Genomic DNA, 21,510 nt, shown 5'->3' on the forward strand with positions numbered 1-21,510 from the left:
TTGACTAATCACTGTTCAGGGGCGCCCTTATACATTTCTGAGTCAGTCTCTACTGCGCCTCTGTATGTACACACTGCGGGACGCACGCATTGCGCGATTTTTTAGCAACTTGACATCATGCGCAGTTCAAAAACATCAACCATTTGCGCGAATATCATCGTTGTGTGCGACTCAGAATTGGGCCTATGGGCCTTATTTATCAATGAGTGTTATCATTCACAGCGAGTAATAAAGCTTGTTGCATATGATAAATGGTGCTCCAGCCAATCAGCTCCCTACTGTCATTTTGTCATTTTACAGCTGATTGGCTGTACCACAATTATCATACACAACCAGTTTTATCACTCATTGTGAATGATAACTCTCGTTGATAAATATACCTTATATGTGCATTGACTCGCGCAAATTTTTGGACTTGCGGCAGTGCTGTGCAAACAAAAGAACGCGGCTGCACCTTGTTTAATTTTATGTTGCTGTTATTTTCTATTTTTAACTACTTCAGCGTAACACTTAGTACATTTGTGGTCCATTGATTATTTTGTATATTGGAGGAGATGTGTCAAGCCTTGGAGGGATATTCATGAAAGCTTGGAGAGAGATAAATTGTGAAAGATAAAGTACCAACCAGTCAGCTCCTGTCATTTTCCAAAACACAGCCTGTAACATGACAGGAGATTGGTTGGTACTCTCCCTCCATTTTGTCCCTCTCCATGGCTTTATATACAGTATCTCCCCCATTGCCTGTGCAAAAATGTAAAACTCAAGTTAGGGATCTCAAGCTTATAAGCTACTAGTAATAATGAACAGAAACAAAATACTAAAAAATAACAAATTTAGATTTGGGTTGTAGGAACAGGGCTGTAAGTAGGGGTGTATGGTGTAACACAGGGCCCTGAGGGAGACACCGTCACTGCCCCACGGCACCTGCAGGTGGGTTACATGTTGCCCGGAACGGTACCCTGCAGACAGTAGTGCAGGTATTCTTACAGAATTGATCAAATTAAAAACGGTATCAGTGGTAGACAGACGGAAATATTCTAACTTGTGTAATAATTGAGCAATTTTTGTTGTTGTTTTTTTAATTACAATATGGCACGGTGTTTGTTTGGCCGTGAATAATGACATTTATCAGTATAATCTGTGCATTATCGGGTTATTGGGAAATATCTGGCATTCTGCATCCAGTGACTAACGACCTAGGCGTGAGTCACTTCAGGGTTTCACACAGGGCCATAAATTTTGACTAAAACTCTGAATAATAGTTAATGAGAGAGGAAACATCACTTCCAGGGTCAAAGGGCGGAGGTGGGGAGCGAAAGCTGGCATCGCTTGACATCACGAGAAGATGAGCAGAATCCGTCCTCTGTATAATGGTAGGAAAGGAAAGTTGCAGATCTTGCAGGAAAAATCGGAAGTATGGTCTCGGTGAGATTAAAGACGCGAAATATTACAAACTAATGCAGGAAGTGTATAATAACCTAATAAAGGTGACAGTTTGTGCAGGAAAAAGTTAATTTGTTGCCCATTATCTCTCCATTACATATTTTAGTACATTGATGCAAGTTATCTTTTCAGCACAATATATACATAGTCAAATTGGCACAGTGGAAATCCGAGCTGGGAAGGAACTGGAATGAAGTGTAGGCAATGGGGGCAGCCATCTTGCTCAACGCTTTGACATCGCTGATGTCACTGGTCCCTAGCAAACTGACAGGCTATATATATATATATATATATATATATATATATATATATATGTAAAATTATATATTTCTTGCTCTGTAAGTGTCAGAAAGTAATGCTCGCCTCACGGAGTTCCTGCATATTGTGCGAACGTTTCCGGACACATAAGACTCAACTTAAAAATATACCTTTAACCTCTAGCACGAGCAAGCAGACCAGGCCCTTGGCTTCCTTCCTATAGGAAGGGTGCGTTCTGTCGTTGGGCCTTGTAAACTGGCTGTTCCACTCACTCGCAACCTGGTCATCCACAATCAGCTTTTGATTTGTGGGACGAAAGTATTCGATTTTCCTGTGTCTCTTTCCCCTTTGTCTGAAATGGTTCCCACAGGAACCTAGGAAGCGGTCCGGGCCAAAGTTCAGACGGAAACAGCAACAAGTAGACAATGAACATCTGACAATATGTTTATGCCCAACCCCCCACCTACCACCCCCCCCTCCCAAATCAATATGCATTTTATGGCCAGTGCTTGACAGAGGTACGGCGGTCTCTAACGTCTGACGACCCCAGTTAAACAGCTGGAGACAAAAATAAACAGCAGTTTCGCTGTCACATGATCACCTTCCTTTAACGGCCTTAAGTCTTTGTTTTATTTTATTTTATTTATTTTAACAGCTGAAAATATACAGACCGCTGTTTTCTTTTGTGCATTTGAACTATTGCAATGTGTGGTGTCCTACTAGTGTCATCAACTACACTGGATAAGTAGCCAGTGAGTATAGATTGATAAATTACATTTAAAGAAAAGAGATTAATAATTCACAGAAAATTGTTGTTGGGTTTTTTTAAATGCAAAAACAAGATAGAGGCAGCGAGCAGAGAATTACTGAATGGAGAAGACCTCATCTCATAGAAATGTCTTTATTTATGAAGCTAGTGATTCCCAAAACGTGCCGACACAGTGTTTATTCCATAGTGCATGGTGTAATATGTAATAAGCATGAAGACAGGGTTCCTCTATGATGTCTTCAGGGGAGACAGCATTTAGGGGGAGATTTATCAAAGCTTGGAGATAAAGTGGAGACAGCTAAAGTACCAACCAATCAGCTCCACTTTATCTCTCTCAAAGCTTTGATAAATCTCCCTTGTTAATTCGGCGCATTATCCTCGATACCTCACAGAAAACAGGTATGAGGTACAGTGGAAGCTACCCCAGTTGACAAAGGGGTCTATTTACTAAGCAGTGTTAGGAGACAGAGTGAAAAGTGATAAGAAAGTGATAAGGTGCCAGCCAATCAGCTCCCAACTGTCATTTTTCAAACACAGCCTGTGAGATGACAGTTGGGAGCTGATTGGCTGGCACCTTATCACTTTCTTATCACTTTTCACTCTGTCTCCTAACACTGCTTAGTAAATAGACCCCTTAATAGCACATATAGTAGCTGGTTGCCTAACTTAGGGCCTGATTCAGAGCCGAACGCTATTTGCGCTCGCTCGTCAAGAAAATAGGGGTGGCTATTCAAATGAACCGTTCGCTGTTTGCGGTCTGTTCACGCCTCTAGGTCTGAACGAGCGTACAAAACTTGCGGTCGTTTTTTGGGAAACTACGCCCCCTGGCCGCTCGCATCCTACGTCATGTCCGCTATTTATTAGATTAATCGAGTACATCGACCAGGGTATGAACTGCTCGCTATTCTTGGGGTTGGTTTTTGCTACCACAATTTTGCGAGCAGTTCTGGCTATAAAATAACCCAGTGACGTGTTCAATGACGCTGCTGTTTTAATTATGCACACCCATAAAACGCCCGTTTTGACCTTTAAGCACGCCTGCGTTCGGATCTCCACTCCCCATTTTCAAGCACCTTCCCCTGTTACCACCCACAAACGCCTCACTCTGTCACTCAAAATAGCAGGCATTCGCAATTTAGCGAACAAACGATTTTCGGCCGCACTGACTGGTTCGCGCATGCGTATTATGATCCGTACGCATGCGCAGTTGGGCAAACATCGCTCGGAGCGAACGAGCAGCCACTTGCGTCCGGCTCTGAATCAGGCCCTTAGATCGCAAGTGAACCAACAGTCGGAGAACATGCTGTATTACCTACTCTCACCCGGCAATCCCATCCATGATTACCCCATATTTTCCTGCCTATAAAATAGTACACAAATACATTGAACCGTTCGCTGTTTGCGGTCTGTTCACGCCTCTAGGTCTGAACGAGCGTACAAAACTTGCGGTCGTTTTTTGGGAAACTACGCCCCCTGGCCGCTCGCATCCTACGTCATGTCCGCTATTTATTAGATTAATCGAGTACATCGACCAGGGTATGAACTGCTCGCTATTCTTGGGGTTGGTTTTTGCTACCACAATTTTGCGAGCAGTTCTGGCTATAAAATAACCCAGTGACGTGTTCAATGACGCTGCTGTTTTAATTATGCACACTAAGAAAACCTCTTTCTATCCCTGCAATGCAGTACTGTACAGGCCCGCGTTATTGTTCCTATAAAGCAGCGTCACATCCCTAGTTTAGGATTTCAGCCTTTACGTTGCACAGTAGTTTCTTTGGCCTCGAAATTTACAAGTCTTAACATACACAGTTGTGACAGCTTTGGCCTTCATTTCCCCCATCATCGTCTGTGCCAGTAAATGTAATTTTAGCTAAATTAAGAGCTCGCTCACTGCAGGCGTCAGCGTGTCACGGAGAAAACTGCTTTCACTAGATCTCTATCTCCTATGAATAAAAAAATAACAGTGAATCTCTTATCATTGCAGCTAAATGAAAACCCCCCTTTATATATTTATTAGCAGCTATAAGTGCCTTTTATTCCTATAGATGCTCAGTAAAACACCTATGACTCCTCCTATTGGTGCTTCTATACAGCTCAGATCAAGCTATATTCAGATATTACTGTGAAAAACTGTAACTTCATAAAATAGTGATGATGTCCGTTATGGATTGTTAGCTCCACTGTCAAGGGGGAGAAAAAAAAAAAAAACTTGTTAGGGAAGCCTTGGAGAAGTTGCCCAAAGCATCCAATCAGCTTCTACCTGTCATTTATCTAGCACAGTCTTTGAAATGACAGTTAAAAGCTGATTGGTTGCTTCTGGCCAACGTCTCTGCTTTCCCTCTCACCAAGGTTTGATACATTTCCCCCATTGTGTGTTAGATTTTTATTCAGTGTGCTCTGCAAAATGACTGTATAAATTAGCAATTATTATTTTAGGGAACCATATAAAAATATTAACACATTCATGTTCTTATTTCGCAGTTTTACCTGCAGTCAAGATTTACGTGGAGAGGGGCCCGCCTCCTGCGTCCGCTGCTGCAATTCACCCTTCTCATGATGGCCTTCTACACAGGATTGTCCCGAGTTTCGGACCACAAGCATCACCCCACCGACGTGCTGGCAGGCTTCGCTCAGGGGGCTTTGGTGGCATACTGCATAGTGAGTATTGAGCATGGGGAAACGGTTCACACAGGAAATTAAACAGCCAGACGAAATTCCCATATGTGCGAGAGCTTGAAAGAATTCTGCCCAGGCTGTCTAATAAGGGAGCCAATGAGCTGTGACTCGGAGATCTAAAACAGAGATCTAAAACATAGCTGGTTCCTGGTATAAAGTGCGCCTGTGTTGTGTGCGCAGGAGCTTACATTCGCTTTTATCAAGAATTTCGCTGTTCGGCATTAGGCTGAAGAACGAAGTGCGTGACTGAGAACACCAGTAACAAATGTACTGTTAGGGGTAAATTTACTAAAGTGAGAGTTTTTAGAAGTGAAGATGTTGCCCATAGCAACCAATCAGATTCTAGCTATTATCTTCTAGAAGGTGCTAGTTAAATATTAAAAAGAATCTGATTGGTTGATATGGGCAACATCTCCACTTCTAAAAACTCTCACCTTAGGAAATATACCCCTAAGAGTATTGCGAGATCATATATTAATATTTAATATTTCAGCATTTATTAATTCCACTAGTGGCCTCACTATCTGCTTACACTCACAGAATACCTGCCTCCATTTGTGTTGCCGCAGTTTGGGCCTGATTCAGATTTGGGAATAGCATACCTCCCAACATTGTGACACAGCAAGGAGGGACACGGTGCGGAAAGGGGGCGTGGCTTGTGGGGAAGGGGGCGGAGTCTACAGAAACCGGGGTGGATCCTCGCGACTTCCCCCATTTTTGGCACTTTGGGGGCGTGCCCAACACTCCGAGATGCTGGGCAGCCCCCAGGCAGTCTGTACACAAGAGAACAGATGCCGTGCGCTCCCCTATTTCCCTCCCACCGCGGGACACTGCGGCCCGCGGGTGGGACAGCGGGACAGTCCCAGAAAATCGGGACTGTCCAGCTGGGAGCGGGACAGTTGGGAGGTATGGAATATAGAGCCAGTCACCGTGCACCTTGGTAACACCATGCTGCACTGCAGGTGGGGCAGATGTAACATGTGCAGAGAGATTTAGAATGTATGAACTTACATACGGCAAAGGCATTATTGCAAGTAGTTCCATGTGTAACCATGAGTGTAGGGAGTAGAGGAACTATTTGGGCCTGATGGAGTGTTGGTCTCAAATTAGGGCACAATTTGCGCTTCAAAAAGCCACAAATAAAAATAGCGCGCATACTGCATTGCGTGGAGCAAGACGAAACCAGCTGCATATGCACCCGACATATGTCACATACACTGACATCCATGTTTTTATCCGTTTATTTTGCTTTCCAAATACCCATTTGCTATTTATGACACATATCTCTAAAACAGCATGGCGGCTCCCGTCTCGTGTGCGGAAAAAAAAATGTAGAAAAAATATCACAGAGGAATAAATGAAAGCATTGATCAGCGTCAGCAGAGCTTTCACAAACAACCTATTGATGGCGACTGTCGTTGTCATCACCATTGCATTTGACCACCCGCATATAATCGTCATTCTCTGGTTTATATGTATCTGTTCCCCAGTCTGTATCTGCCCCCAATTGGCTATCACACTCTGACTATACTCATGTGCGTTGGAAGGCCCCCTCCTCCCCAGGGACAGGTGGGTGAAGGTGCCAGAATAACCAATGCCACTGCGTGCACCTGTTTTTGGGGATGCCCATAGGTAGAGCATTTACGCAACAAAACGCCATGCCAGCAGGAGTAACACACACACGCTGCACCAGTGCACTTTGCACAAGTTAGTCATCCACTTTGCCCCCTCTGGGATAGTCTGCCAGCTCCTTATTGGGAAAAACCTCTTGATTCTAGATTTGGGATAATCAGTTTACCATGATTGCAGCTTAAAGTCACTTTGTTTCGTCTCGCGCGACTTATACTATAAAACAATTACCAGAACGCCGCCAGGGCGACATGTGTTACCACTTAATATGGGAGCACAGTGGAAAAGATTAACATGTAATCAAGCTGTGTCTCCAGCCTTATGTGAGGTTGAGGCACCGGTCAACACAAGAAAAACACAGGGGAAAAAATGCAAAAGATGACTCCGTTCTCCCAGTTGTGTAACCTCGCAGAGCGTTCAGTGGCCAGATAACATGGCTAATGCCCAGCACGCCCAGGACGCAGGTGCTTTACTTTGCTGAAGTGTTTTTAAGATGATTTGTTTTTGCCAACAAGTTGTAGTAAGTTACTGATATCGCATTTAGATGTCAAATTTCGGCAACCATCTTAGAGCCAGTGACACAACGTAAGCGATTTTGTGCTACAGTTTAGTGCACTGTTAGTAAATAACCCCTCGTCGCTGCGTAATGCAGGTGAGTGGTATGCGTGACGGTGGGTAATTCTTTTTTATTATTACTAAGGAGATTATCACCTCATAAAGGGCTCCAATGTCTTTGGTACAGGTGCACCTCTGGGAGGGGGGATAGGGAGCACTGGAGCATGACTAACCAAAGAGGTCACATGATCGGCTTATGTCACACTTTGGGGTTTGGGGCACCCTGTTCAGGTATTTACGGAGTTGAGTGCGATCTAGAATCCGACTGAAAGTGTGACGCTGTTGGAGATTTGACTGTTGTGCCCACGGCTTTACCGCTATCTTAGCTCACTGGGGCTGAAGGCGAATTAGTTATTTGGTTTCCATGATGTCTGTCCCTCTTTAGTCTTAGTCCTGTGTCCCAGCATTTTATAGCAGAGTATTTACAGACTGGGGCAGTACGTCCGTATAGGAAACAGCTGGTCGGGCACAGCTCGTATCGTGTATATATTCCAGACCACGCAATGCCCTTACTATCTCTTTACATTATAAAAGCACAGGAATCACTTGTTTTCACAGCTATATTATCAAGTGTAATGGTAGAGTGCAATGGCGCTGTTCCATCATATAAATATATATTGTATAAATTGCAGGAGATCATCTCAAAATGTGTACTAAGTGCTGGAAAGAGATACATTGTAAAGTGATAAATTACCAGCCAATCAGCTCCTAACTGTCATCTTACAGGCTGTGTTTGAAAAATGACAGTTAGGAGATGATTGGTTGGTTGTTTAAAAGGGCCCATCCATTACCCGACTATGTAAACAATACGAACAAAACCAGGAGGTTTTGGTCGCATTGTTCACAAAGTCGGGTAATGGATAGCCGGCGATGCGCGTGCACACTGGGTCCTTGCCGCCCCCGGCTGTCTACTGAACATGCCCGTCAACCTGACGACGCTCATCAGGTTCGGCATGTTCGGAGATAGGAGGTCGGGCTCCTTCACTGAATGACGTTCAGTGAACTACGTTCAGTGCGGGCACCGCACCTCGGCGACCTGAAGGTCTGAACGCTAGATGTTCAGACTTTCAGGTCGCCTAATGGATAGGCACCGTAACACTTTCCAATTCATCACTTTCCAGAGCTTAGTACATCTGCCCCGTATTCTGAAAACTACAGACATTTATTAGCATCTCATAAAATGCAGCTTACATAGTTGTCCTTTAATCCTTTATTTACATATGCAAATGAGCCTGGTCATCCACTTCCTCTTACAACCACCGCAGATAATATCTCTATGAATCAGCTTGGCCTCTGTCAGTGAATCAGCTGCGACCTTAGTGAGACGGAACACTATGGAGTCATTGTTTCGGATGGGGTAACGCCGCTACTGAGCACTTCGGACATGTATATAACAGTCTGCTCAGTGTCACACAAATGTCAGAGAAGAGAATTAAAAAATGATTTTTTCTTCCCAAACATAGAGCAACGTCCGTCTGTCCCCCCCCACCCCCCCCCCCCCTGGTTCTGTGTCATCCTCACCGCACAATGCTGACATGTCACCACCGGCGGCTTCCGCTGTCATAGAGTCATCTTTATTTGATAGGAAATGTACGTTATCATCACCACACTTCTGTAGCAGGATATGAGCCCAAACTGACGTACTAGATATCCCATATGCCAGGATAAAAGCAGCATCTCATTCTCTGCAGTCAGTTACTGTAATGCCCTAAAATGGATCATGTACCCATCGTCACAACGCAAGAGGAAGCTGCCAAGGAATAAAAATGCAGCCTTTCAGTTCACAGGTTGCCAATGATATCACTGAGGCACGAGGCACTTAGTGCCTCATGCCTCCCTGCTTCCCAGTCAGTTTAGTTATGCATGTTAGTGATGTGTCCAATTAAAATATGTATAAGTAGTTTTTTTTTAATATACATATATATATATATATATATATATATATATATATACACACATGTTCAAGTAAGTGCAGCAAGTACTGTATTTTTCTCTGCATATATCAGTTTGCTAAGACAGCAGCGACTGGTTTCCCAGCAGCGGTAAATTCAGTGACGACCAGCAATGACAGAGTTCCCTTAGTGACTAAGGGCCATATTCAATTTGGAGGGAAAAGTCCGAGGCCGGAGGTTTTGCCAGCGAAAAATTATCGCGCGTATCCCCGTATTCAATTACAAATGTGCGAACACGGGACCCGGTGAATTCTAAATTGGCGAAAAGTTCTGTCAGTTTTGGGGAAATCAGGCTGAAACCCCCCTAAAGATGCTCTGATATGGGGGTTCACTATGGGTACCACCAAAGATGTCTGCTAAAGGTATTTGGGGTTTTGAAATGGTCTCAATAGGCGCTATTTAGCGTCTATGAGCGAGTGGTGAAGAATAGCATTTTGCAACTTTTTTCGGGAAAATAAGTATTCCCATCAAATTTGGGGTACATGAAAATGGGTGCAAGCATATTTTAAAATGTGTAAAGTCAAGCATTAAAAATCGCCAAAAACGCACCTTCAGCAAGCACCTGCAATCAAAAATACACCTTCCCCCATACTTGCAGACCCCCCTAAAGGTTATTTCGCTAGTTTTTGAATATGTACCCCCACTTTGATTTTTTTTTTCGACCATTTTTTCAAAGTGCTTTTTTGGGGTGTCCTTTGTGGAGTTTTTTTGCGTTTTTTGATGCAGTCAGGGTACAGACTGGTTCCCGAAACATTACACCCCAAAACCCCAATGCTGCACTTTTTCTGCTGGGTATTCATAGGCAAAACTTTTTCACCTATTACATTGCATTGCATTATCGCGCCGGCGAAAAGACGCTAAAGTTTAATATAGGGATAAGATGAAACCGGCGAAAGCGACATCATCGTTGAAAAAGTATCGCCGAAACGGACTTTTCACTCCTAATTGAATACGGCCCTAAATAATTATAATAATGATTAGACATTTGCTAGTCTGATAATCACTCATTACACAAAAGTGCCCCACTAACATTTCTTTCCACCCGTGAACTTTTATTATTGTCATTTAATAACCTAGAATTAATAACCTAGAACCAACATATTCCACGGCACGACAGAGATGTCAAATAAAAAATAAAGACTGAACCGACAGGTCCTGACCACCAAAGCTGGCAATCTAAAATGTAATGCTCTGTTTACACTAGAGCGCTGTCTGCTGAAAGGTCGTTAATCATTATCACAACCACTCCCGCTCCCCGGCTTCTTAAGTATCGGTGGTCCAATGCCATGGGACCCTCAACACTTGGCATGCCTTATAGAAAGTCCCCAAAGATGTATTTTCCCTTCTCTGAAATATGTGTAAAAAAGATGAAGAGGCTTAGAAATTTGACAAATCAGCCCGGAATGAATACACATTCCTAACCCAGATCCGCAGTTTACTTATTGGGTGGGGAACTCACTTTGCAGGAAATGGACCAAACCCAGTAAAAAAAAAAGAGCCTCCCCCAATTCCCTCTATTCACGACCCTTTATTGTCTGACATAGTCGAAGCACAAGGAATATTTAACCCAGTAACCTAGCCCAGGAGGGGTTGTATTTCGTAAGTCCTGCCAGTGTTTGTATAACCTCAGACCATAGTGGAACGGGCCACAGCTGCCGAAATTAGACAAAGAGCAGCGTATTAGTAACTTAGCAATTTCACCCTGAAAAACCAGGTAAACTGTAAAAAGGATTTCGAAGAGTCTCCGCTGTAACGTTATACACCTTAATCACCCTTTAAGTCAACATTTAAATTCAATTACTGCATGTACTGTGCTGGCCACTGCAAGTTTACATCATTTGGAACTAGCACTATATTTATATATAGATACTTAAATTGAGGGAATCTACTTTTATTCTAAAGGTGCCCATCCACTAGACCAGGGGTCAGGGAACTTTTTTACCTTTTTCCCCAAAATATATTTAGATGCGCCGACGTTATCCCCTTGATTTGAAAGGAAGAAAATCATACAGTAGTGCCCCCATATAATGCCACTATATAATACCCCTGTAGTAGTGCCCCCATATAATGCCCCTGTAGTAGTGCCCCCATATAATGCCCCTGTAGTAGTGTCCCCATATAATTCCCCTGTAGTAGTGCCCCCATATAATGCCCCTGTAGTAGTGCCCCCATATAATGCCCCTGTAGTGCCGCTTGTACAAAAAAAAATACTTACCTTAATCCCCGCTCCTGCATCCGCCGCCGTCCTGTCCGCCCGGCTGCTCCTCGGAACTATGGAAGAGACATCATGAAGTTTCTCCCATAGTGCGCATGGAGAAAGGCGGAAGCTGGAGTTCAGAAGAGAACTCCAGCCTCTGGCTAACGCGGCGCTGCAGGGAAGGAGCCGGACGCCCGCTGGTAATAACTTCTCAGCGGGCGTCCGGCTTAGAGCCTCCCTGCAGCACAGCCAGGCATGCATATGAATCATTCTATATTAAGAATGATTCATATGCATGCTCGGCTGTCCGTCCATTACCCCCAGGAACTTCATTTTTACCCCATGTGGGGTAACTCACCCCTGTTCCCTGACCACTGCACTAGACGATTAAGTTGAGTGATTGAACGATAACGATCGTTCAATCGTTCATAAATCGTTTGCAAAAATGTCTAAAACAACCAGCGATGCGCGTGCCCGCTGGTCGTTTAGACATCTATCATCGCGCAAACATGCTGGACAACCTGACGATAACGTCAGGTTGAGCATGTTTGCAGATAATTGATGAGCCTGCACTGAACGACTGCTCGTTCAGTGCAGGCTCATCACAGACTGACAAACGACTGCACAATTACAATGTCGTAATCCTGCAGTCGTTTTCATGTCTGCTAGTGGATGGGCACCTTAAGCATTTTCCTGCTAAGTCATGTTTGTCCAGATGGAAGCTGCCATGCTAGACATACTGTAGAAGTGGTTGGTAAATGCTCATTACTGGCGTGTGCAAAGTCTATCGCAAACTCTTACAAGGAAATTTGACCCTTTTTTAGTAGATATTTTTTGTTCCAAAACCTAAAATATTTGAACAGAGGTTATGCGGACACATAACTGTACTCCACAACAATGAGTGGAATTTGCAAAACTGGCTTTAAGATTTTATAGATTATTTGACAATTTATTTTTGATTGTTTGAATTCACAAACAATTAAAAGAATATTCTATGGGGGGACTTCAATTGAGCACTATGTCAAGCTCCAGGAATAAGTGCCCGGAGCTATTCAATGGTCCACAACGTGGCTGGCACTTAAGTCGGGAGATATTTTTCGCCGCCCAAGGTTTAGTCGCGGTAAACAGCATTTTCTGACGTAAGTGCCTGGTGAGATGCTGTCAGCCCGCAAATCGCATCACTGTACTAGTTAAGTCGGATTTCTGAGCGCACCTCAGAGGGTGCCAGCAGAAATCCTCTAGTTGCGGGTTTACAGCAAGGCCAATGCAATAGCTCTGGTCACTCATTCCCGGAATAAACAGCATTGAGTTCAATTGAATTCCCTCCTATGTTACTAAACTGAAAAGCCGCATTTGAATTTTACTTGGAAAGGGCGGGATGCATCAAGCCGAAATTGCGGTAAAACTCTGGAAACCGTTTTCTGAGGTTTGACTGCATTCCCAATATGCACCAGGCTCCGGAAAGCGAAACTTATACCCCTATAGATGGTGTTGCCTAATAGCATCCAAAATGTGTTGTACTAAGCATCGCATCATGGATGCGATACATCCCGCAACTAATCGGGTGTCAGGTACATACCAGTGTTAATCACGATGGTATGTAAATATAAATGCGATTAAAATCGCAAAAGACTGATCTCTCGATAAGATCTGTCCTTTGCGCTAGAGGGACTTCTGAGTTTTTTTAACCCGGAAGTCACTATGCGCAGGCGCAGAATGGCGTGTGTGCACCGCGGGGGACACTGGGAAGAATCCGATTGCCCATAGCAACCAACCAGCGTGCTGCTTGCATTTATCAAGTTCTATAAAAATGATTGCTAAAAGCTGATTGGTTGCAACTTTTCCACTCTGTAGAAGCTTTGAAACGTTTCCCCTTATATGTGTGAAAGATGAAGAGAGAATTCCGTGAGTCTGTGTATTATTCTTCCATTAAAATTCCTTCACATGGGTCATTGCCCTGGAGATTATACACTCTGTGCCTCAGTCCTATCTCTGATTCCTGGTACATTGATAGACTGGGTCCTGTAAATGGCGACCGGTGCGCTGTCATTTTACAAATCAGCAAACAGGATGGCTGCCTCCGCATTTCTCAATAAGCACAGATACGTACAGAACGGTGTATGATCACGTTATACCGAATGTCTATAAACTCGATATAATAACCCATAAAAAAAAGTATAAAATTAAACTCAAATGAGTAAAATGGGGTAAAAATTACCTCAGAGATATAAGATTTTATTTATCTTGCACATTTTGCTTTCTCTATTGTGTCTTGTCCCCAGCTGACACGTTGGGCTATAGAAAGCACAGGGAGGCGGAGGAAGCTAGGTGGAGGTTTCCCTGCACACACCCCTGTTCTGTTATATATTTCTGCCCTCTGTTAAATGTCGTCTATTTCACATCCTGCAGACGGCTTCCGTTATTGGGTATTCAGGAAATCGTGGTCAAATATCTCTTCCTTCCATTGGCGTTAACCACCATGTAATCAGGGATAAAGGTCAGGGCTTGCAGTATTTTATGTTACTTTACATCATTCTAGCACTCATCTGCTAGGACCTGGGGCTGACCAGCTGATGAGTAACTACCGGGTGAGCTGGGACTTGTAGTTTCACAAAAAATTTCAGAACTATGGGAGATTTGTAGTTCTGAAAGTTGTTCGGCAGGCAAAACAATTTTTCTTCTCTGTGTTAGCCAAACCTCTCGACAAGGTTCGGTCGCTTCAGGTGCCGCATTGAGTGCTTGGAAATAAATGCAGACTTCCGCGTGTGTGACAGTACAGTAGCCGCCATGGCTATCAGCGTGCAAGTGGTGTACTTGAAGGCGTGCGCAGTTACTAAACACCAAAAGCAGTGTTCTCCCCAGGCTGTTTTCTGCAGGCGCATCGCACCGACCCCTGCCGTGGAACGCTGGCCTCTGAAGTGACCGGAGGCCACCCGCGACGTGAAGAGGCTGCCCAGCGTGCCTGCTGGATCTAGTTAGATCCAGTCAGAGCGAGGCAGTGGGAGCGTGAGCGGCGGGCAAGTTAAAGTAAGTTCTGGGCTGGGACCGGGGCCAGTCTGGGGGCACTGCCTAAGGGGCACTATTTAAGCCTGGGGGCACTGCATAAGGGACATTATTTAAGCCTGGGGGCACTGCATAAGGGACACTATTTAAGCCTGGGGGCACACATAAGGGACCAGCCTGGGGGCACTTCATAAGGGACTCTATTTAAGCCTGGGGGCACTGCATAAGGGGCCAGCCTGGGGGCACTGCATGTGGGACACTATTTAAGCCAGGGGGCACTGCATAACTGGCCAGCCTGGGGGCACTGCATGGGGGACACTATTTAAGCCTGGGGGCACTGCATGGGGGACACTATTTAAGTCTGGGGGCACTACATAAGGGACCAGTCTGGGGGCACTACATAGGGGCACTACTTCATCCTGGGGGCACTGCATAAGGGCAAAGCAAAACTACAGGGGGCAATTCATAATGGGGAAAACTACAGGGGGCATTGTATAAAGGGGAAAACTACAGGGGGCAATCTACAAAGGGGAAAACTACAGGGGGCACTGAATAAAGGGCACAAATACAGGGGGCACTGCATATGGGGATAACTACAGGGGGTACTGCATAATGGGCATTTTTGACTGAGAGCCAGTGGGGGAGCAGCCTGAGACTTGTCGGGCTGGAATGGTAAGGGAGATACCCCTTTTCCCGGTGCGCGCATAATTGCGAAGGCCCCCACCCGGCTACTTCTTGATGCCACCCGGCTGGAAAAAATTTCTGGGGAGAACACTGCCAAAAGATCTGTCCGCTAAGCGGGTTTGCGTTCAGCTCTGAATCTCGCTCTTAATTAAGAAACTTTATGCAGTTTGTTCTAATGGTGCAATAAAGTTCCTGCACCCAATTTGCTAAACATGGAGGTGCTATGCCCAGGACCCCCATGGTTTGTGAGGAACTCACCCAATACCAGCGGGTGGCAAACCCTATCCATTGCGATTTATGTTCAAACTTTAGGGTGTGTGTTACTCAGGTCCCACTGGCACTCCATAGAGCTACTCATTGAAGGTTCAGTTGAGGCCGACAATTGAGATTTATAGAAAGCAGAAACTTGCATATAACATGAATATATACCATTTGCAATATATTATGTAAAGTTTTGCAGCTTTTTTCATACATTTGAGAACGTTATGAGAATTGTCTATTTGGATTAAAGTGCAGTTTAGTTCAAATGGGCCAGACAGCGTTATAAATGTGTGAAGAGAGGAAAATAGTGTAAACTCACTAACGGTTTATTTTTACGTGTTGCACTTCAAATGTTACAATGTTTAGAGAGAGATAAATTGGATGGAGTTAAAGTACCAACCAATCGGCTCCAAACTTATTTTTCAAACACAGCCTGTAAAGTGATAGAAGCTGATTGGTTGGTACTTTATCTTCAGCCACATAGGGCTCGATCCAATTAGGTGCGATGGGTGCGATGTGCCGTTGCAACTGCATTAAAACAGCGGCAACGGCCCGGCACATCGCACCCTTCTCAGCCCCAATCGCCACTGAATTTGCCTGACTTTGCTCGCTGCCCTATGGGGCAGCGAGCACTTTCAGGCGAATCCGGGCGGCCGTCAAGCACCGCCACTGTCGCGACGACTCGCACACGCGAGTACATCGCACCTAATTGGATCGGGCCCTTAATCTCTTTCCAATGCTTGGTACATAGACCCCTTAATACCAATAAGTTATCATTTTAAAATGCAAAAAAAACCACAAAAAAATGGACCACAGTGTTGGCGTTAAAAACTTTGTCAAATTTTATCGGCAACTAATAATTTTTTAAATGGTGGCAGCATTAAAGAACAGACAAGACAACCAACATGCACACGCGAAACCCAAAAGTTGGTGTTCAACTCTCCACTTACCACAACCCACCCATTGGTGTTGTAGCAATTTCCCGTGCAGGACAATTGGCAACATACCCCCATGCAATGAGAGCGCACCCACTAAAAACATTAACTCAAACCACCAAACTACCATTGTATACTTCCTCATAAGCAAAAGACAAACATACAACCCTAAAACTTGAACAAACAAAATAAGTTACTCTGCCTCACAAACAATATAAACAACCCCGCTCATACTGAACAACTATTGGCTGCTAGCAATACAACTTGCAAAAAGTTAAAGCGTAAACCACACCAGCCACTTTTTGAAGTGTCAACACTCCAAAACACCTCATGGTTTAATGTCCCTCAGACTTAAAATTCCAGCCTTCAGTTTCATTACAGTGTGTCTAAAAAATAGAGCTGCTTAAAGGTTTTCAGGGGAACCAATTAACCAAAATCACATTTTTGTCTTCATAGGTATTTTTCGTATCGGACCTTTTCAAGACCCCGAAGAAGAGCTGCCCCCCACCCGTTGTCAAGAAGGAAACTTTGTCACCTGTGGATATAATTGACAGAAACATTGTATAAAAGCCACAAGCCCGATTGCAGAAGAACTTCTGACAGTGAATCCAGTGACCTGCTGCTTTCAAATCTCATCAGACAATAGAATGTAGGGAAAAACTGTGTTACCCAACCAAAAGACGAAAAAAAAACAAAAAAAAACAACGATAAAAAAAAAAACTGTCTGCTATGAGGCCTTTCAATTGCAACGTTGCATAATGTGGGGGATGTTCAACTAACTGAAAGCCAAGCAATGACGAAACGCGGAGTTGGAATTCCAGATGTACAATTGGTCTTTATCTGTTCATGTTTTAATGAACAACACATTGTTCATAAATTTATGAACGCTAAACTTTTTTTTTTTCTGTAACAAAAGGGAGTCATCTATGAAACTAGAAATTATTGCCTCGTAGTGAAGCTGGCAATTAATGATAGCACTATATCTTTAGAAAGAAAAAAAAGCACTGACTGTAATTAGGGAGCTTTCCCCGGGTGTCATGTTGTGGAGGTTGTATCTGTGTGAATAAGGATTGATTGACAAAACCAGAGGCATCTTTCTGTGCAAATCAATATATATATATATATAATTATAAATATAATATGTGTAATTTACCAATAATTTCGAAACCTGATTCAGGCATTCCCACTAAGGACAACAAAGTCGACAACCTTTTTGTATGGCTCTTGGGGCAACCAGAAAGCAGCAAGGCAGTAAACCGGAGTTGCCCAACACAGTTTCGAGTTCGTTGAATTGTTTCTTCTGTGGCCAGAAGTCTGTCTTGCTCAAGACTTTTGAAGCACTATAAACTTTGGGGTTGATACCCATTGTACATTAATTCAGCCATTTCGATAAGTACCGCTGGACGGTAAACTCATAAATCAATTGTAGTCTGTCCAGTCTCTTTGTGTTAAGGAAGTCAACGCATTTCACATACCAACCATAAACAGTCTACAATATCAAGTTTACAATTTACTGAAAGAATTTAAGGCACGTATAAATTTTTTTTAAAGAGCTACACCTAAAAAGGACTATATTCATCATATAAATTTTCCATTTGCACAGCCTTATGACAAGAGAATCCGTCCTATCATTTCAACTATAGCAAGCTATGATTTTTTTATATGATATATTATATAAATAATGTATAAAACATTAAAAATTAACTAAATCTTATTTCTGAAAAACAAAACAATTTTAGATATATCCACTATGATGATTAACTGTGTCTTGACCTGTGTTATATTTTTGCTGCTTAAAATAAAAAGCAACATTTTAATTTTTGTATAGTCAACTAAAATATTTTTTAGATCTGTGGTAGTAATTTCACTATTAAACAAAAAAAAAAACCTACAACTAGAGACTTGTATAAAATGAAATAAATTGTCAGTATTTTTGTAATGTTTCATATTGTAAAGAGAAAAAAAAAAAAACCAACAAAAAAAGAATATCATTCGAATACTTTTTTGTAGAATACAAAATCAAAAAGTTTGTTTTTTGCAGAAATTGCTGTACAAAGATGCTTTTTAAATAAAAGCTCATAATGTTTAATTATTCTACATTTTGTTTTGCGTGTTGTTATGAATTTTGGGTAGAGTGGTATTTGTTGTTTCATATGAATTGGTTTGGAAAAGGTTCCTGGACCACGACTGAATTGTTTTTCACAAAACTCCTTTAGTAAGGTTGAAAGTGAATTGTTTCTTGAAAAATAGGTAATTGATCTATGAGCCTTATTCAGAAGTGGGCGCTGCTTCTTTCGCTCTTGCGACTGCTGCCGGGTGTAATGGCTGCGATAATATTCAAATGCTAGTCTGAGCCCTCCCCTGGTGTAGTAGCCTGCATCTGACATGCCCACTTTCAGTGCCTCTGCACGCTGTAACACCGCCAGTGATTCTTGACACGCCACTATTGCGTGCTCCATCGACGCTTGCACCAACCATATCGCGGGTGCAGTTTTTCTGTCTGATCATGGGCTCTGTGGCTGCGGCTCTGCGTCTGAAACGCAACCGATTTCACTGACGCGCCCATGATACTTCCATAACACGCCCATGAGACAGACTCTTTTTGCGTTGACTTCAGCCAACTCACAGTCAATGCCCAAGAACGCCCATCACTTTTCTATCCCATTTCTGATAAGGGTTTTCAGAATTTTTTGAGCACATGCATTTGTAATGAATCGCTCACCTACGTGAACATCGCCATTGAGTGTGACTATGAATTAGGCTCTTTGTGCTGTATTGGGCAAGCCATCAGTTTAATAGGCGCTGCCTAGATTCAAAATGTTCAGAACACTAAGGGGCTCATTTAAAGATTGACGCATACGCTCTCAGAATGCTTCCCGGGAAAAACACATTAAAAAGTATATTCGTGTGCATATTGTATGTTCTGTCGGACACATCTCATAAACAGCAGCATCTGCGCCAAATGTACAGCAGTAGTTACAAGTATGTATACTTACACCCCTTGATGGCCTAGAGATGGCGCAAAGGTGTGAAAGTCGCATTAACCTATTGGTACACAATATAATATTGAAATGACATTTCACCTACACGATAGAGGATACTCTTTGGAAGTTATTGATAAATATGATAAATATGAAAGTACTCTTGCACGCCCTATTTGACCTTCCCAAGGTGTAAGGCGACACAGGTCATCAATACACAAAAAACTACATACATTGTTTGCACATGAGCAGTTCAGAAATGTCTTTCTTACGCAAAATACACATTTCCAACTCTTAATGAGAGGGTCATTCAGACCCGCTCGCGAGCAAATTTCGTTCGCAAGCGGGTCGATGTTGTGATACTGCGCATGCGCACGACGGAGGGAGCTCCGTCATGCGCATGCGCGAGACCCGGCGAGCGATGAGAAATACGTCACTCGGGGTCTCGCACCAAAGGGGGCGTGCTGTCGATGGTGACTGACAGCACGCCCCCTTTGGTGGGCATGCCGGCCAGACGGAGGCGTTCCCGTGGGAACGCCTAAAGGTCTGAGTCCGGCCCCACTGACATCAGTAATGATGTCAGTGGGAGTGACTTTGGCTCTGATAGAGCCAAAATCACTCCAGGGCTTGCGGCAGCTAGACCCTACTGCAGGGTCTTGTCGCAAGCCACCATCATCATGGACGCTCGCTATAGCTGTGGGTGTCATGGAGGAGGGCCCTGATTCAGAGCGAGCGCTCTGGTCAGAGCGTCCGGCTCTGAATCAGGCCCTGAGTCCTCAAATCTTCAAAAGACCATTTTTCCACTTCAGAGGAGGTGGGGGCAAGAACCAAGTAGATGTTGAGATATATATATATATATATATATATATACATATATCCTATTGGGTTAGTAATCGCAATGGGTGCACAGAGCATCCTTAACCAGGGTACTGGGTTTATTGGTACCAGCAAGTATGGTGTTAACAGTGGTGCATTGCCATAGCACAGGGGTGATAATGCAGGGGTTAAACGACTGGTACATGCATAGTGGTGATATAGCAGTAGCAACCTGGAGCATGCAGGGTGTGCTGGGCGTTGTAGTGTGCCTGGTACAGAATGCACCTGTTACTGTGTGGCTAACAGGGTGTTTGGGCACCTAAGTGGTGTTGGTACAGCATAGGTAGGCAGCCCTTGTGGCAGGGATCGGGAAGCCCGGGGAGCATTTAAGCATGTAGGACACCTGAGTAGAAAGACATGCGGGCTTGCCACGCATGCGCAATAACGCGTGTTGGAGGAGGTACCTCCCGTGAGAGCCGCGGCAGGTCCTAGCGTCCACCGACTGTAGCCTAAGCGATGGAGGCAGCGCAGAGTGCTTCACTCCCAACATTAGATACATGGTGAATTACATTAAATGCTTGTATTATATAGTACAGTTACCATCTAAAGCAGGGTACACACTATATAATTATCAGGCCAATCAGACGATAATTGGCTGATCAGCCCGATAATTGTATAGTGTGTAGGCAGGAGCATTAACCGATAAACGGCATCAAAAGCTCCTGCACAGTTCAGATCGGGTGGTCCGGACCTGGGGCCTGATTCAGACCCGTTCGCAAGCGGCCACTCGCTCGTACGCGGCCGATGTTATGCATTTGCGCATGCGTATGCAGCGCAATGCGCGTGCGTGAACTAGTTTGAGCGATCAGGTAGCGCTCGCCCAGCAAAGACAGCCCAGTGGAATGAGTGACAGGAGAGGCCATTTGTGGGTGGTAACAGGGGAAGGGCAGTAGTAACGGAGGAGTGGAGTTGCGAACGCAGGCGTGCCTGAGTGTTTCAATGCCGTTTCAGAGGCGTGCATAATTAACAGGCAGCGTCATAGTACACGTCACCTGGTTGATTTTTACACAGAACTGCTCGCAGTGCTTGCGGTAGGGTACAGTCAACCACAAGCGCTGCGGTCTGATCCGATGGTTCCCGATGTACCAATGTTTTAATACACTTCCTGTAGATGACGTGCGCTAGTGGGCGTCTCACCATACGCTAATGGGCGTCAGCATACACAAAGTGATCGCTCGCCAAGACATAGTGGGCGTGCTTATGCCTGGCCGTGCGATCACCTGTCTTGACG

General features: G+C 44.0%; 1 protein-coding gene across 2 annotated transcripts in view; it reads left to right on the forward strand.

The window, feature by feature from the left end:
• PLPP3 (phospholipid phosphatase 3) overlaps positions 1-18,456 on the forward strand; it is a 65,637-nt gene extending 47,181 nt beyond the window's left edge. The window contains exons 5-6 of one of the 2 annotated variants that reach the window (XM_088447891.1): positions 4,952-5,128; positions 16,879-18,456. In XM_088447891.1, coding sequence (XP_088304017.1) covers positions 4,952-5,128; positions 16,879-16,989 — 288 coding nt within the window. In that variant the 3' untranslated portion in view covers positions 16,990-18,456. The remainder of the gene's footprint in view (positions 1-4,951; positions 5,129-16,878) is intronic. The other variant, XM_088447890.1, reaches the window with a different exon arrangement.
• Positions 18,457-21,510: the final 3,054 nt, after the last annotated feature.

Source organism: Taudactylus pleione, unplaced genomic scaffold (assembly GCF_031769625.1).
Source record: "Taudactylus pleione unplaced genomic scaffold, aTauple2 ptg000442l, whole genome shotgun sequence".
NCBI lineage: Eukaryota > Metazoa > Chordata > Amphibia > Anura > Myobatrachidae > Taudactylus > Taudactylus pleione.